Source organism: Pezoporus occidentalis, unplaced genomic scaffold (assembly GCF_034315485.1).
Source record: "Pezoporus occidentalis ecotype Australia unplaced genomic scaffold, CSIRO_AGI_Poc_V1 ctg22, whole genome shotgun sequence".
NCBI classification, from domain to species: domain Eukaryota; kingdom Metazoa; phylum Chordata; class Aves; order Psittaciformes; family Psittacidae; genus Pezoporus; species Pezoporus occidentalis.
Window position 1 is genome coordinate 2423913 of NW_026914072.1, and position 17333 is coordinate 2441245.

Here is a 17333-nt window from a genome sequence, read left to right on the forward strand (position 1 = left end):
TTCAGAATGTCTCACTAATATTTACATAATTATGTGAACTTGAAATACCATCATTTTTTAAAGAAAGTAGTTTAATGAAAAGTGATTAAAGATAAAGAAAGTAGTTTAATGAAAGGTACTTAAAGATATTTAAATGTAGCTGCTCACTTTAATCTTAGCAGCAGCAAAGTATTTTAGTGTAGTTTAGTTTTAATTTAAATAAGTATTTTTTTTACCCAAATACAGCTTTCTTAAACACATTAATAATATTGTTTATTTCATTATGTATTATTATGACTTTATGACAGTGGTGCACTTTGATGGCAATGAGAAAACAAAGTTTTTAATAGCACCATACAAGCACAGATATTGCTGCTCTCAATATCAATAGGTGCTGAGTGCGAGCATTTCTGGGCAGATGTTCTAGGTATGGAGCCTATTTACTTATATTTGCCAGAAGCCATCAGAAAAGTAAACCAGGCACATGCAAGTTAAAGCTCATGTTCCTTTATAAAATCCAAACTCTCATTCATTTGCTGTAATGGTAGAGAAGAAAAAGCTGAGGAGGAATGCACTGGCATGTGTTTTTTTTAGTTTTTATTTGCTTGAGCTTCCTTCTGTTTTTACATCAAATAAAAGAATTTGGTCCAGAAATAAAACTTTTGCATTTTCCTTCTTTAATTGGGAAGGAAGTAAGTACAGGTATAAGATTCAACTTGTAATCTTACTGGCTGTTTTTTTTCTGCAAAAGCTAGGATGTTCATATACTTACATGTAGGTCTTCACTAGGACTTACTCTAGGACAAAGACTTACTCTTACAGCAGTAGTTTCTCCATAGTAATTTCTTTTTCCATAAGCTCAAGACCTCTGTTCCAGATGCTCTCTCAGAACTCTGGAAATTTGTAAAATAAGAACTGAGGATAAATATATTTAATTGTTTCTGATGTTCTTCTTATCAAAATATTTTAAGTCAATGGCATTTGAATTTAAATTTACTTGATGTCATAGAGTAAAAACTGCCTATGGTCAAATTCCTAGCCAAAAAATTGTTGGTGGTTGGTTTATCAGGGGTGTTTTTGTGTGGTCAGGTTTTTATTCGTGGGTTGTTTTTTTTTTTTGCAATGAAAAAAACATTTCTGAAGAGAAAACTTCTAGGTCCTTCATTGACAATGGTTATCGTAGAGTCAGTTTGGATTCAGAACTATGCTAACAGAAGGCAGACAGCCTCAGGTGATTTTTTTAATTAACAAAATAAGTTGAAGATACCAATTTACATGAATGCTTCATTCAAAAAATTTGTATGCATAAATGAAATTATTTACACCATGGGTAGTTCTTCAGGTAAGGGTCTTCTTTTCAGATGTGGACTATGCTGTAACAACTGTACTGGGGCAGATTTCTCCTCTTCCGGGGGAGCTGGTTCTAAGTGAGCAAAAGGTAAGGAAGCTCTGTCCTTTAAACTTGTCAATTTCACTATACACTCTTTTTCCTTTGCTTAAAAAGGCTTGTTAAGTCTGTGTTGGGTAGTAATAACTGTATGCATTTCCTAAAGACAGTTTAGGTAGTTTGGTTCTGTGCTCAGTATGCTTTCTGCATATAAAGTTTTCTGATTTCAACATTATCTAGAATATCAGAATTAAAAATATTGTTTTCCATAAGAAAAATAAATTCATTTCAGTTTTGAAACCTTGATTTTGTTATGATACGGAATATATTATTTCTAATAAACTTTTTAAGATTCTTTGGGGGTGAAGGAAAGCACATTGACTTTTACCAGAAGAAGGGGACTATTTCCTTCCAGTAGGTTTTTTTCTGCATTCTTTTCTCCTGTTTAGAATTTAACAGTCATTAAGTCTTTATATTTTTTGTTCATGTAAATTGAACAGAAGACTGAATGTCTTTGCAGATGTTTGGTTTCTCATGTGTTACTTCCAACAGAGCTGGTAGCAAGAATCGCTGCAATTTTTTGTTAACTTTTTATTTGTGTGAAGTGAAGATGTGATATTGGTACAAACACACCAAATGGTTTGTGGATAGCAGCCACTATTATAAAAAAAAGGAAGAAAAACCTCAAGGGTCAGGATTAACAATGACCGAGGGAGTCTTTAATCCCTAGAGGTGGTATATCTGCAAATAGGTGACTAAGCATTCTGGAGCAGTGGTGTAGTCAAGCTTGTAATTTTCTAGCTTTATCCAAAATCAGTTGTTTCCTAAATATCTTCTTTTGCTTTAGATATATTAATTTTCCTCTTCTTTATGGTAAGATAGGCTAGTCTCCTATTTACAGTTATTCACTATTCCTCTATTACTCGTAGTACCAGCATAATCCTAATTGTTCTTCCCTTGTCTTTCTACATAAGCAGGTCCTTATTAATCATATGTCTGAAGAGACAACAGGCCTGTAGTGTGTTTTCTTGGTCTGTGAGCTGATTATTTTTTTTTTATTTTGTTTATTCTTCTTCCAATTAGATGTCATATTGCAGATTAACCTAATGTAAAACATCAAGTCACTAGCCAGTTTCAATTGACTACTGGAATTAAAAGCAACTAAACCTAGAATTATCAGTAAATTGAAACTAGCGTGCCAATACTGCAGCACTGAAAGCTGTTCTTGGTTCTTTGCATTGGGAGAATTGGGATTCCTGGCATACTGAATGGTTTCCAGGAAGAGATGCATGCTGTTTTCATGGCTTTTTACTTCTACTTGTTTTTATTAGGAACCTTGGCATTCACATTATCCCCTGCAGCATTTTCTTTGTGTTACTTCTTCTGTTAACTTTCAAAAGTGGTTTGTTTTCTTTTACATAATATAAACAGGATACATGCATTTTCTCTTGAACAGTTTGAAAATGTACCTTTGCAACCAGTAGCTAGCACTGCCACATTTGATCTAGAATCAGATCTGCATGGGCTAGTGAAAACAACTTCAGAGGGGTAAGACTCATGAAACATCTTACATCCATAATGACTTGTATTTTAAGCTGGCAATAACATTTTCATGTTGCATAGCTGCTTCTCTCTTGTAACAAAAATGCAGTTCTGTAAGAGTGTTTTCTGTATGTATCTTGTTAGTCATGATGCCAGATGCTGGTGGTCCAGACTATGTAAAAGGGTTTCAGGTTAGGTTTCCAAATCTAATCAGCACATGTTTAGCATATATGTCTAACACTAATGGATTTATTTTAATAATATTTAATTGTGGATCACTTTTAAATAAGATGCAAGTCCAGTGTGAAAGGTGAGAGAGCTTTGCAGTTGCACAACAGGCAGCTGTGGTGGATAGCAGGAAATTATGGGTTGCTTATTCTTTTTTCCTCATGTACTCTCTGAGGACACACTTGTTAAGTAGCACCAGTATTGGTGTAAAAAATAAAATCAGTATTTATTGTTTCAAAGCTATAGAATAACTAGTTTTCATTATAGTTGTAGTTAGGGTTTTTTTTTTCTAATTTTTTTCCTTTTCCAACCTCTTTAGCTTACCTTTTGGTTCAGGGCTTACAAAGTCTAAGAAACCATGTAACTGCATAAGATCTCAGTGTCTTAAATTGTAAGTAATAATTTATCAGCATTTAATAAATGCTTATAACAGTGCATGATGAAAGGACAAGCGTAGAAATGTGTGCTTTAAAATGAACGGTAATGTCATGTCAAAAATTAGTCATTTGAAACTGAGTTAGAAAGATCCCCATTTGATGTAAACTAGTGTCACACAAGCTCAGACTTTGGTGCAGAGGTGTAGATGACTGCTTATAATCCAAATTATGAAAATTAAAAGAGAAGCTAGAAGAATTGTTCAGAGCATATCTTGAAAATCCTATGTAGGCTGCAAATGCTATATACTAAAATGGATTTTCTCTTTCTTTCTTGCTGCTTTTGTACATAAATAATATGCACAAAGATGTACACATGATAATTAAAGGTTGATTCATTGACAAAGTAGGTATATTTTACAAAATGTAAAATTAAGAGAGAGAGAGAGAGCGGGTCTTTGTCTAGGTTTGGATGTGATTGAAGTTCAGAGGAAGGAACATTTTTCTTTAGTAGAAACTGAACATTTTGCCTAGAAGTAGAATTTAAATATTTACACTTAAAACAGTTAAGATTTTAATTTCTTATGTTATTTTACATGTTAATCATAGATATTGTGATTGCTTTGCCAATGGTGATTTTTGCAACAACTGCAACTGCAAGAACTGTTACAACAATCAACTTCATGAAACTGAGAGATTTAAAGCCATTAAGGTGAAAAAAAAGAGTACAGTACACATTGGTGTCAGCTTCATGTATAAAAAATACTGTGGTATTGTTTTTTCCAGTAGTTACAGTATTTGAAATATGTTATTTTTACTCTAAATAAAGCTAAGTGTTGTCTCTATTATTCCTACATAAAGAAAATTAGGGATTTCTTTCCTTTTTTCATAGAACTTCTGATACTTTGGGTTAAACCTAATGATGTGTTAGATGAATAATATTTTTTATTCAAGCCCAAATTTATTTCAGAATTATTTCTTTTTTCATTTGAAGGAGAATTTATTGTATCCCAAAATCACACAGTAAGGAAACAAATTATTACTATCCAAATTATTATTCTTGTTGGTAGATCTTCTACAGCTGTCCATGTTAGTCTTTCTGATTGACCTATGTTAAGTTGGCTCTGCTGGTAGCAGCACTGAACCCTGCACTAGTGAGAAGCAGATTGGTTCTACATTTGGAGACTGATGGAGTGAAACAAAGAATAATATGTGGGCTAATTTTTGTGCGTATATCAAACAGCACAATCTGGGCAATTACTTAATCTAATGCGTGTATTATGTTTTGTACGTGTTAAAGTGATAATGAGAAGTATTCTTTTACTGCTGATGCTCGAAGAATATATGAACAACTTTGTGCTTCTTGTATACAACTCTCCAGAACAGTTTTTGTATCATTCACATAATTTTGGGATAGTACAGGACATTGATCCAATTAGAGTTAGACTTTACTACATCCAACCAGTCAAAGCCACAGCAGTTTTTGCTGTCAATATGCAACAACTAGTTTTCAAATCAGACGCTCGTCTGTAGTTCGGCTGATGGGGTTGTTGGTGTCTAAGCACTCCTTTCACTGCTGTAGGTGTCATCTTGTAAAGCACGATAGATCTTCTATGTCACTGATGAAAGCATATGTGTACCACCCATAAATATTGCACATAAAGGGTATATAATCTCTTTACCTGTCCTTTAGTAGTCCATGGCATTGAGAGGTCTTAGTACATGACCTGCTGCTCCAATCCAATGCTGATGTGAGTGAAAGTCTCTGTATTGGGTCATTAATAAAAGAGGATCTATTTTAAACTTCTGAGATGTATATAACTATGTATGCAAGGATTCTTTTTTCACTGAGAACTTCTTATTTCTGGTGAAAGTGGCATCAGCAGTGAAAGAAAATGAGTCCCAAGAGAACAGTAGATTGATCTAGTAGATTTAGATTATTCCATAAAAGCAATGTAAGTTTCTTCCTGTGGTAGAAGCAGGCTGGCTTAGTGTTCTGCAGTCTTTGATTCCTGCTCTCACATGCCATGGAAGACTCCTTTATCAAAGGGCTTTATACAACCAATAATGAGAGTGGAAAGTAAGAAATATTTGTTAAACATTGTGTCACAGTCATTCAGGTGTCTGAAAACATTTCTTTGAATTTCTTGTAATCTAGCAATTTTTGTTTCAGGCATATCTTGATAGAAACCCAGCAGCTTTCTTGCCAAAGATTAAGAAAAGGGAACTAAAAGAAATTAAACCTCACCATAACAAAGGATGCAATTGCAAGCGCTCAGAATGCCTCAAGAATTATTGTGAGTGCTTCGAGGTGCGTCAGGTGAACTTCCCTCTCATCAGTTACTTCCTTAACTTTGTATTCTGTAACTAGTGATTGCTAAAATGAATTATTTCTTTCTTTTCATTTTTCATCACAATACTTTTTGGATATAAGAGGCACCATCTTTTTCTTGTCATGTCTTTAAAGAAGTGTATCTCGCTGAAGTTGATCAGCTAAAATTTTTGGTATTGGGAGCTCTCAATCAATGCCTTGCTCCAAAAGAAATGAGCAATGGTTTTCTGCTGATCCTGGTAGTTTCTTTGCATCCATTACATTTTGTTATCTTGCAGAATTATGCACAAATTGATTGGATGACTGATATGTCTGTGTATATAACATCAATCTCCGCAGAGAATCCATGGGAAAAAAAATCTGTCTTGCTTTCTTACTGTATTGATACTGATGGTCTTGCTCTGGGTGTATCTGAGACCAGACCATCTAGAATAAGTCCCTGGTGGTATAGCTGCAATGGTTGCTTGAATCTATGTTTAGGTTAAGATTTATGCAATTTTTATTCTAAGTGCTCTTTATTTGCCAGGCTAAAATTATGTGTTCCTCTATTTGCAAATGTATTGGTTGCAAAAATTATGAAGAAACTCCGGATGAAAAAACCCAGTCAAATGTGCTAAACTACATGGACTTTGGAAATAATGAAGAAAATAGCCCAGTTTTAACATCAACATTCAAAATGTTACCCAGATCGAAGAAAGACAGGTGATTATTTGGAAATAGCAATACATAATTCATTGGTCTGGCTTCCATTAATTTTTTGTGTAGCCATTTTTATTGTTATAGTGACAGATGGCCTATATACAAAAAATCACTTCACATAACATTTACCATCTTGTTTCTATAAATAAAAACATTATGTAAAGGAAAGGTTTTAAGTAGATAGTAACTTTAAGTAGATAGTATTCAGAGTTTGGGGATATATGTATTAGTTCTGCTTACAAAACAGCAGTTATTTATGTATTTATCACACATTTAATTTTCTGAACATTTTTCCTCCTTAGCTACTTTAGTTTTCCTTCAGTTTCTCTGTTCTTAAATTTTTCTGTGTTCAAGCATTCATTTCTAACAAAACCTTGACCAAAGAAGTACTAAGAAAATTGTTAATATTTCTCTGATGTTCAGTTAATAAGCATGCTTATATCACTGCTTCTCTCCCACCTCTTCTTCTTTTCGTCCACCTCCTGCCAATTTTATGTGTTGACAATTTGAATTGTAAAATATCCTAAGAAAGCCTGATGTTGTTAATGCTTTCTAACATAGTTGTAGCCTAATTTCTATTTTTGATTGGTTTATAGTCATTTGTGTAATAAATAGAAGCACCTGTTAATGACAAAATTAATTAAACCAACTCGTAATTGATTTTAGGGAGCTTTAAAATTTTCAGTTTGCATACATAATTTTCTTTGCTTCTTTGCGTTAACCATCACCTTGAAATTCTTACTTTAATTGCATTTTAAAAAATACTTTATGATGATCCAGTTTTAAAATACTTTAATAATTTCTCTTTCTGGTAGTGCATTGATGGGGTAGATGGTGCTAAGTTATGCCTTTGCTTGAATCACACAGTGAAATTCCTACAAATATGTATCTTACATCAGCTACTGCAGCTACTCTTACTCAGCTCTGTGCATTCCAACTTTTAACTGAATTTCGTAGTCTCCCCTTTATATTATTTTGTGTATTTTAAATGGAGATATTTCATATTTCATACAGTTTCTTTTTCCCTGTTAGGCAACCAGCTGTATGTATTTCTTGGGAAGAAGTGAAAGCAGTGTGTGATTGTCTCCTGGTGCAAGCTCAAGAAGCAGAAGAACGAGGTTACACTGTCTGTCTAGCTGAGCAGATGATCATGGAGGAATTTGGGAGATGTTTATCCCAGATCCTGCATGCATTATTAAAATTTAAAGGACTGAAAGTTGAATAATTTTCAATGTATTATAAAGCCAAGAAGTAATACGGCTATGTTGCCACAGTCTCCACAATTTTGCTACTTAATGATCTTACTTTGATCTTTTGTGGGAATAATTTCATTGACTTCAGCTAAATTATTTTTGAATTATGCTGGTGTAAGTTAAGTCAGCATCACCTGCAACATTACTCTGAATAACTTATTGCTGTTGAAAGTTTATTTTTTTTTTTACTAAAAGAGATTTTCTGTAGTTAGGACCTTCTGAGCTAATTCTTCAGTCTTTATCCAGACTCTTACTTAAATTAACTTTAAATTATTTTATTTGATGTTTATGCAAGTACAGATAAGGCAGAAATTTAAGTAAGAATTTGCTATCTTAGGTGGGTTATTTTATGATGTGTGAAACAATTTTATTTCTGGTGGTAGTAGGCAAATCCACTAAGTTTAGCTTTGGGTCTTCTTTGGTTTGGCAACGTATTTTTTCTGTCTGCAAATGCATTATTTTTGGAAAACAATGTTTTCAGTAGATTTAGTATTTATTGTAGGAAAAAAACCCACACCAGATTTTGTTCAACATTAAATCGGCAAGACAGACGAGCCTCATAAAGAATAGGAGGTAAATTACCTCCTTTTTACTACTACTCTAAAGTACAAGAGTTTGTGTCGGGAAAATCTTTCATGTACATACTATTTAGCATGGAAATGTGCTGAATCCCACATTTGCCATACGGTTTCCCTTAAAGCTTGGAGTACCTTTGTTTAATTATTCATTTTTCTTATATGGACATTTTCTTTGTGACATTTCTTCCTCTTCTCATTACACTGTTAAGATAAGACTAGATTTTATTTTCTTTAACAGGAGTAACCTATTTGCTGACATGTTTTTTAAAAAAAAAAAAAGTCATCCAAATGAATTGGCGGATTATATAAAAACGAATGTTCTTTGTTTTTAGACATTTTATGTTAAGTTCGTAATGTATGCTTGTATATTTTTGGCATTTCTGCTTAAATAAATAAAGATATTCTCCATGTTATGTTGATTCATGAAAAATTGACAGGACAGGAGGTGAGACTACATGGTATTTCAAATTTTTGATTAATAAGAAGGAGGGCTTTTTTATTAGTGGTGGTTGATATGTGAATGTCTTGCATTCTTTATTTCTGTTTTTAACAACTGCTGCTTGAGATTCCTGAACATCAGAGAAAATGAATTCTCAAAGTGCTCAATAAGTGGTATGGCACCATCTGTACACTTCACCCCATCCTGGGCCCACCAGTTCCGAAGATGATTTCTTCTAATTTTGGAATTAATACTTACATAAAGAAATTGTCTTAAAAAGTATTTGTCAAGTAATAGAATTACTAGGAAGTCTTAAATCAGAAGGGCACATAAGGGCTGTAGAATCAATAGACAATCCATGAGGAAGCAAAGCATGAAGGAAAGAAGAAAGCAGCTTATATTGGCTTGAAATATATCAAGCCTTTATCATGCCTTGAAATCAAATCTCAGAAATCAACTCACTAAAATTTCCATTGGTGTTGAGGTTCAGTAGGATTAACACTAGTAAGCAAGAAAATAGGATTAGGGCTTGTGACATAAATCTGGATTAAATATAGCAATTTGAAATAGAAATGCAAAATAAAAGATTATTGGGAGGAGTAGCAAAAGAAAATACATTGTAAGAGGAACTGTTAGAATCCTTGAAAAACTAAATTTAGAGTAATACAGGCTCATCTTCACATGCATCTTGAGTTGAATACACACAGCAGGAGGCAATGCCATAATATAAAATGGCAAATTATTAAGCCCAAAAGAGAAATGAGCTCAAATATGGGAAAAAAAAAAAAAAAGAAGAAAAATAATAAGATTTTGACAAGTTAAGAGGTTGGAAAATAATAAAAAGTAAAAAATTCACAGGGAAAATTTAAAGGAAAAAATGCAGAGAATTAAAATGGATTAGAGAGGGAAAAATATGAAAATTCTATTACCAAAAGTAAATGGTAGGAGTGCAGGGGAGAAATACAAATAGCACTGTATGGGAAATAAATGCAGAAATGATCTACAGCTTTGGGCGACATCCCTAGGCTCTCATCTATGATAGACATGATGTATAATGCTGAGACCTTCAGTCAGAGGGTCAGCTAAGAAGCTTTGAAGGAAGGTTTCTGCATTTTCTGCATGAATTTTGAAGTCACTGTATAAACGAAACAGGCATAAATGAAGTTAATATCTATTTGATAATAAAAAAAATACAAGGCACAAGAATGTGTAAGAGTTTACACTGAGGCAGTAAGAACCAACTAGTAGATGTAAAAAGCTGAAATTAATTATCTTTTTCAATATGCAGCAGTAAAACCAATCTGATTTAATATTTTTTATGTTGCAGATGTGATAAGCTTGCCTGTAAAAACACTCCCAGGCTGTGTGGTGACTAGGATTGTAATTATATTCTGATAACAAAAGATAAATGCAAAGCAGAAGTTGATAATACGTACTGTAACAGACAAGCCTAGCAGAAGCAATTTCTGTAATTGTTAACAACCTCAAAAACTCTGTAAAAGAGAGTTACATAGTCAATAAGGAAAGTTAAAAGCTTTGTGCTCTTACATGTAATGCTTTTTGCATTGTAAAATTATTTGAGAACAACACTGACACAGCCACAGATTTCTTCCTGAAACAGGGAGGAAAGACGCACCAGTTTTATTAGCTAAGGGTAGTCCTTTTGTACTAAAGAAAAGTTTTGTTTCGTAACAAAGGTGAAAACTGTCTTGGTGAAAAGGGCACCAGAAATCCAGTCCTGAGAGGGTCAAGGGGTTGGCATAAAAAGTTCTGTACAGAAAAGATTGAGAAGGAAAAAATCTAGCTGAATAGAATTGGAACATGTGTGAACTGTATTAGGGAGAAAATGCTTTTCAAATGAGTTGATAATTTGACATTCTATTCCATACAAGGGTCCTGGAAATTAGATACTAATGAATGGAACTTCTTTAAATGGCTTTACATGAATAAGAACTAAGTGGAATTGTTTTCAATCACTGCTGCTTCATCTAGCAAAAGAAACCCTGGCCCCAGCAAATAAATACATTAAAAGGAGAAGGATAGCTAAGAAATTAAGCAGGGACAGCTCTCTTTATAGCAACTATTGCGCTCTTCTTGGTAATGGATCTTTATTTCTTTTTACAGTATTTTATAATTTGTTCAATTTCTGAATATGAAATTATGGTATATCAGAAATAGATATATCCATATTTATGAGAAAACAAGCAGGAATTAAAAACTAAGCAAGCCCATGGATTCATAATTCCATGAACTACTTTCATTTTAACCTTACAGAGAAAACACAAAGACTTTTTTGAAACTGGCAATGTGTCAGTCTCATCTGAAAAGAACAAGGAATATTACTCTTTTAAAAATAAGTAAGGATAGACATTATTTTGTTGGGTACAATTGAAAAGTTACTGAAAGCAAACATTCTCATCAAATGTCTTTTTTCTATTTAATTTTTAACCTATGGATATATCAGGCAGCATTTTAAAGGCTTGGTAAACTGTTGTCAAGATCTTCAGTGCAGAGATCTGGGCTCAGCACATTAAAATTATTTCAGAGAGGTCTCTGAAATTCAGGAATTCAGACGCTGCTAAGAGGTATCACTAGACTCATAATCATGCATTTCCACTGAAGGATGTTGCAATGTGGTATGTGAGATCTTATTTAGAGGTGTGGATTGGTACAGAATAAAAATTATGCAGGGAACTAAATTTCTTATATATACGTAACATTGGATGAGAGAAGCAAAACACAATACAAACCACTCCATGAGATCTTTACATAAGGACTGAAAGTTGCTATCTGATGCCTTCCCTATTAGTTACATTTGGAATCTCTCCCTGTTTGATTAGGGCAGGTGTCATCAAACTTAGTCAACTGTTCATAAGGGTATTAGGGATTAAATGTTTCCCTGTCAGTGTATAGATTAAAAAAATTGGAATACATTCTGACAGGAGAACCCTTCTCTTTTTAGATTACTTGGCCCATTTGAGAAGCTGACATATTTGGACAGAAAGAGAAAAGGGCAAATGTCAAAGGAGCCCCAGTTTTAATAGAGAGCAGTATGCAGAGGAACATGACAATAAATGGAAGTATGAGAGAAACATCTCAGAAAGAATAGTATCTGGAGGAAAGTAGTGATGTGTACAAAATAGCTTCTAATTCTATATTTGTTTTGTATCAGCTTGAGACAAGTGGAAGCAAAAAAAATTAACTGGTGAATCAAGAGGTGACTCTAAGCTACCAGTATTCATTGATTTCATACAGCTATGGAAAAGCTTAATGCTTTTCTAGAGAATATTAGAAACGATAGTTCTAGTAGAGAGAAAAAAATGTATTATTTTATAAAATACTGCTAAATCTAAATTTGGAACACTGTGTACTGTTTTGGTCATCTGTGTTCAAGAAATATAAACTTAATTTGGAACAGATGCAGTTCTTGGAAACGCTCCTGGGATGAATGAGAGAATGGAATATCTGTCTTTAAATGGAGAGAACAAAGGAGTTTGATTTATTCTAGACAAATAAAGCCTGAAAGAGATATGATTCCTCTTTGTAAATAAATTCAGGGCATAAATACTGAAAAGGCATAGAAACTGTTAAAAGATACATATCACTTGAATTTAGAATGGAAAGTAAGTTTTCCTAGCCATTCAAAGAGTAAAGTTCTGAAAGGGTCTTCTAGATAGGATAGTGTGAGCCGGGAACCTAACCTAATTAAAATGGATCTTCAAAAAACTGCATAATTAATCAGATATTATGGAGACAATAAATTACGTCTGCAGTACAAGGCTTTGGGTGTCTATATATTAGCATATTCAAGAAATTTTGAAAGGAAAACCAGTAGATTATGCCATCTATCCTTTGCATGAATCTCATCCTTTGGGGCTTTTTCTAGTCACCTATGTCACACGGAAAAATATTTCTTCTCCTTGATATGTCATTCTTAGAACCCTTAACTACTGAATGCTAACAGATGCTGAGGTAAACTGCAGGCATGTGTGTTCACCCTCTTAGAGATATTAAATTCACCTGTTTAAATGCTCAGGTTTGCATTCATCAGACTTACTTTAGAATTACGAAAGAAGTTTTTTTTTTTAAGTTGGAGTTATTTTGGGATCCTCTATGAAGGTCATATATGTATTTAATATTCTGCCAATTCAAAGATTTACTTGATGTTTCTTTCTGTAGCATGGTGTTGTTTTGAATCACTTGATTCACATGTGAAATGTACAAGAAAGTGTGGGAAGTGTTTGGGGAAGATGAAGTATATGTTCTGTAGTGCCTTCTAAACTGTACACATTGCTTATCGTCAGCAGTGGACTTTGGGTTTGAAGTTCTAATCCTGTGTGATAAAATTCCATATTGGTTTTCCTTTAGTTTAGAGATCAGTCCAGAATCCATCCAAAATATTTTATTTATATATATTTTTATATATATATATATATATATATATATACACACATGTTTGAAGTAATTATACTTCAGGAGTCAGGCATTTAGAAAGAGCAAGGAATATCAAACCCTGAGCAGGTACCTAGCAGAGTGGGGCCCTGATTCCATCTGGGGCCTCTACTACAGCATAAATTGTTAAAAATACTGCTCGTATGTGTGAGAAAAGAAGAGGTATGTAGTGAATTTGCAAAACCCAGTAGCCATCTTATAAGCATACCCCAAAATAATGCTTTCATAAGTCTTCATTATAGTGTGGATATTTGCCATTCAGTATTACCCACTTCAGAGACCAAATGTGACTCATTATTAAATTACTTCAATCTGTGCTGATGTAGAAGCACCCCTGACACATCTCTTTGTGAGCCATTTCTTCAGAGTAATTGCATTAGTAATAGGCGATTACACTGCAATCTTATGTTCCTACAAAATTAAGGTAATTATTGTAGCTAGAAACACATCCCCGTGTACTCTGTCCTAGCAAGGAAGCTGGTAAAAGGCAATGTAATTGTCTTTTCAATTCTTCAATTCCTTCTAATAAGAGAATCATTAAGGTATAATTATATTATTGATGTGGTGTAGGAGAAGTTTTCATATCTGAAAGAGCATGGAAACAAAATTATAGTTTGAAGATACAAATTCCTAGTCCATAAAGGGGAAAAAAAGATCTTTTGCATTTAGGTTCCTTAACAAATGTGGAGGAAATGTATTAGAAATGCATGAATGAGTTTGTGTTCTGCACTTTGGAAGTAGTAATGTCTGTCTTTGGAATAGATTTATTATGCAAAAGGTGTTTTTTCCTTTGAACTGGGTTGTCCAGAGAAGCTGATACAGATTTTTTTCTTACTGGATTGAATAGGTATTAATTTATTCATATAGCAGACCTTCTGAATACTAGTGTCAGCTTCTAGTAAGTCTGCATGCTGTAGAAATTAATTTATGTTTTACTTTTCACCTTTCTTTAAATGTCTTTGAGGAAAACCTGACATTTCACATTTTGTTTAATGCATTATGTTTAATATAACAGCTGAGGAAGAGCAGACAGGCCATTCCCTGAGAACTTAGCTAAGTAATTCAGTGCTAAATAGTCTAAAAGGGATACTGAAAAGCCAGTCTCTTCACAGGTATTATGGGGTGTCAAAATTCATAGGTGGAGAATGCCACTAGGTCATTTGAGGGTGGCAGCTTGTGTTTGGGTGTGGGCTGATGAAAGAATGTTCCATGACAAAAGTACTCCTTGAGGTTTTACTTTCTTTGCCACTTGAATTGCTAAGTGCAAGCTGATGGCCCTGGTGTAGAAAAGAAATATTCACTTATGGAATAGTTCTTGCAATATATGATACAGAGAACTGGTAACATGCTCCAAATTGCTTTGATTTCAGAGGTAAAGCCCAGCAAGCAAGCACGGATTGCTTAATTAGCGTACTAGAATACGAGAAAAGTGTCAGATTAAGCTAAATCTCATTAATGCAAGTATCTCAGCAAATGTGGTATATAGTTGCCGTTTATTAATAATAGTGAATGAAGTGGCTCCTTTAAAATGTCTAGAAATAAAGATTATGATGGGATCATATGTAAGTTAAGACGTTGTAGTGTCATAACTGCTGCAAGTGGAATTCAGTGTATCTTACATTTTTGTTTTTCTGCTAGAAGACTTGATAAAAGAGAAAAGGCAAAAAAAAGATAAAGATGAGGGGAATACAGGAATATCTTCCTCCCAAAATGCCACTGGTGTTGTATAGCTGGTATTATAAAAATTGAGAACTTATTTGATTCCAAAGCTTTTCTGCCCATGTCTAGTGGCAATATGAATTCAGAAAATTTATAAGAAAAAAGTAATATCCATGAAGGAAACTTTGGTTCATTTTAACTAATGAGAATCATTTACAGAGATCCAGGAGTTGGGATCAGACAATAAACTTAAGTAGACTGCCCCACTTCTGTTGTGTAGAAGATAATTGTGACTGCTGGGCAGTTTGTTCTTTATGGAACAGAACTGGTATGATATTTCAGGAACCAGTCCTAGAAGAGATGAAGTCTGGCCTCTGACAAGTCATTCCTGTGTTATGGGTGGTAAAATGAAGATATGCAGGTGGCTTGCCAAGCAAGCAGCTGTTACTTATATTATAAGGTGATTGATAGGCAGAAATACAGGAAGATATTTTCCACAAATCTACTGTGAGTTCGATCATTAAAATTTACAGTTAATTTACAGCTATGGAGATTTTTAACTCTTTATTAACTCAAGTAGCTAGAGAAGGCTTCTGGCAGGAGCTGTGATCCTATAGGGGAATCTTGCTTGAGTACACCATTAAGTAGCACAGTCTGTGGAAAAGCCGTAAGGTGAAGAGTGTGAGGAGGAAAGAGCAGCAGACACACAAAGCATTATGAACTGTCAATAACCCCCTGCACTGCTGGTGGGGGAAGGAGGTAGAAGGGTTGAGAGTGAGGTAGAATCTAGGAAGAAGGGAGGAGTAGGGGGAAGCTGGTTTTAGATTTGCTGTTATTTCTCATCATCATACTCTGATTAACTGGCAATAAACTAAAGAGGTTTCCCTAAGTCGAGTCTGTTTTGCCAGTGATGGTAATTGTTAAGTGATGTCCCTATCCTTATCTCAACCCACAAGCTTTTTTGTCCTGTTTTTCCACCCCTGTCCTATGAGAAGGGGGAAGCATAGAGCAGCTTGGTGATCACCCAAAAGCCAACCAAGGTCAGCCCATCACAGTCTGGTGCTGCAGAAAGCCCCTTCTCCCTGAGCAAGAGGTTTTTAATGGGTATCCTATTATATCACTGCTCCTTTTATCTTCCTGTGCATGTTTTAAACCAATTTTTCACTCACCTCCCCCTGGTTTCAGGATGGAATAGGTACAATGTTGTTACAAACAGTCCAAAAATTCCTCCTTGTTTTCTTTCCATCTTTTCCTAAGCAAACTGTAGAGATCTGTAGCAATCTGTTCAAGCAACCTCCCATATTGTCATTTCAGTCATAGCTTTGATAATTTATCACAAATTTAACCCCATTCACATCCACCACATGCGCTACTACTAGCCTGATTGTTAAAGAGATCTGGCAGGATTTTCCCTGGTACCCACTCATGAATTCTTTTCTGCCTTGCTCAGGCTTGTACATTTTTGGTATTCTTAATCTTGGATTGAAAGGATTTTTATTATAATTCTATAATGAATACAAAAAGAACATCAGGTAGGCTATGAAAAAGGAAGATATAACTTTTAAGCTGGTTTCTGTGAACTAGTTATTTCAAAACATCTGTATTACAATGACCATTCAAGACAATAAGAACTCTAATAGCATACTGTAGCACAATACAAATGTATTCACAATGCAGAAGGATGTGACATTGGCCCATGCAGTATATGCTTTTACAAGGAAAGAACTGAGGGGACCCACATCCTCTTCAATCTCTGTCAGAAGTGTCATATCTTGAATGAACTCTGCCAAGCTGTTTGATTTAACATTCTCCAGGTAGCTTGCTATAGCCATAGTGAGGAATAACATATAGGTAGCTCTGTCCATGTAGGACAGGTACATAGGTTTTGCATTCACCTATGTACAGCACTGATTCCCGAGGGCATAGCTAACTCATCTTACTGCTTTTTATCAATGTTGAAAATCTAGGGCTGAGAAGCAGGGCTAATTCACCTGTGAGGAACAGATGCCACTTCATTATGTAGTGCAGACAGACCTGTAGCACAACAGGAGTCCAAGACCCTTTCAGAGTGTCAGGGCTCAGAGTGCACAACTTCCACCCCCCTGTGGATTTTGCTGTTTGGGCTGAAGGCAGCTTAAATATGGTGCAGGTACTCTGCTTAGGAGTAGTTTTTCACCTGAAGCTCATACGCAATCCTTGCCTAATCTGTGTTTGAGCCATTCCTGTACCTGGCTGATAAAGACCCTGATTTTGTCACTTGGTCTTGACAACCTGGCTTGATCTCAGACCTGCTTCATTGCTCTGAGCTTGTCTGGAAATGTGGGCTGCTGGCTGAACCTGGTTACCATCATTGTACCTGTTCTGCTCCTCTTGCTCAGGTACTGTGGGACTGTGTCCATTTCAGTGTGGGC

The 17333-nt window shown here is 34.7% G+C and overlaps 1 protein-coding gene across 1 annotated transcript in view; it reads left to right on the plus strand.

The window, feature by feature from the left end:
• Window positions 1-6548, plus strand: part of CPT1A (carnitine palmitoyltransferase 1A) — a 47618-nt gene extending 41070 nt beyond the window's left edge. Inside the window, exons 18-22 of the mRNA XM_062620210.1 lie at window positions 2823-2914; window positions 3456-3527; window positions 4120-4222; window positions 5684-5821; window positions 6369-6548. Coding sequence (XP_062476194.1) covers window positions 2823-2914; window positions 3456-3527; window positions 4120-4222; window positions 5684-5821; window positions 6369-6548 — 585 coding nt within the window. The remainder of the gene's footprint in view (window positions 1-2822; window positions 2915-3455; window positions 3528-4119; window positions 4223-5683; window positions 5822-6368) is intronic.
• The last annotated feature ends 10785 nt before the right edge of the window (window positions 6549-17333 follow it).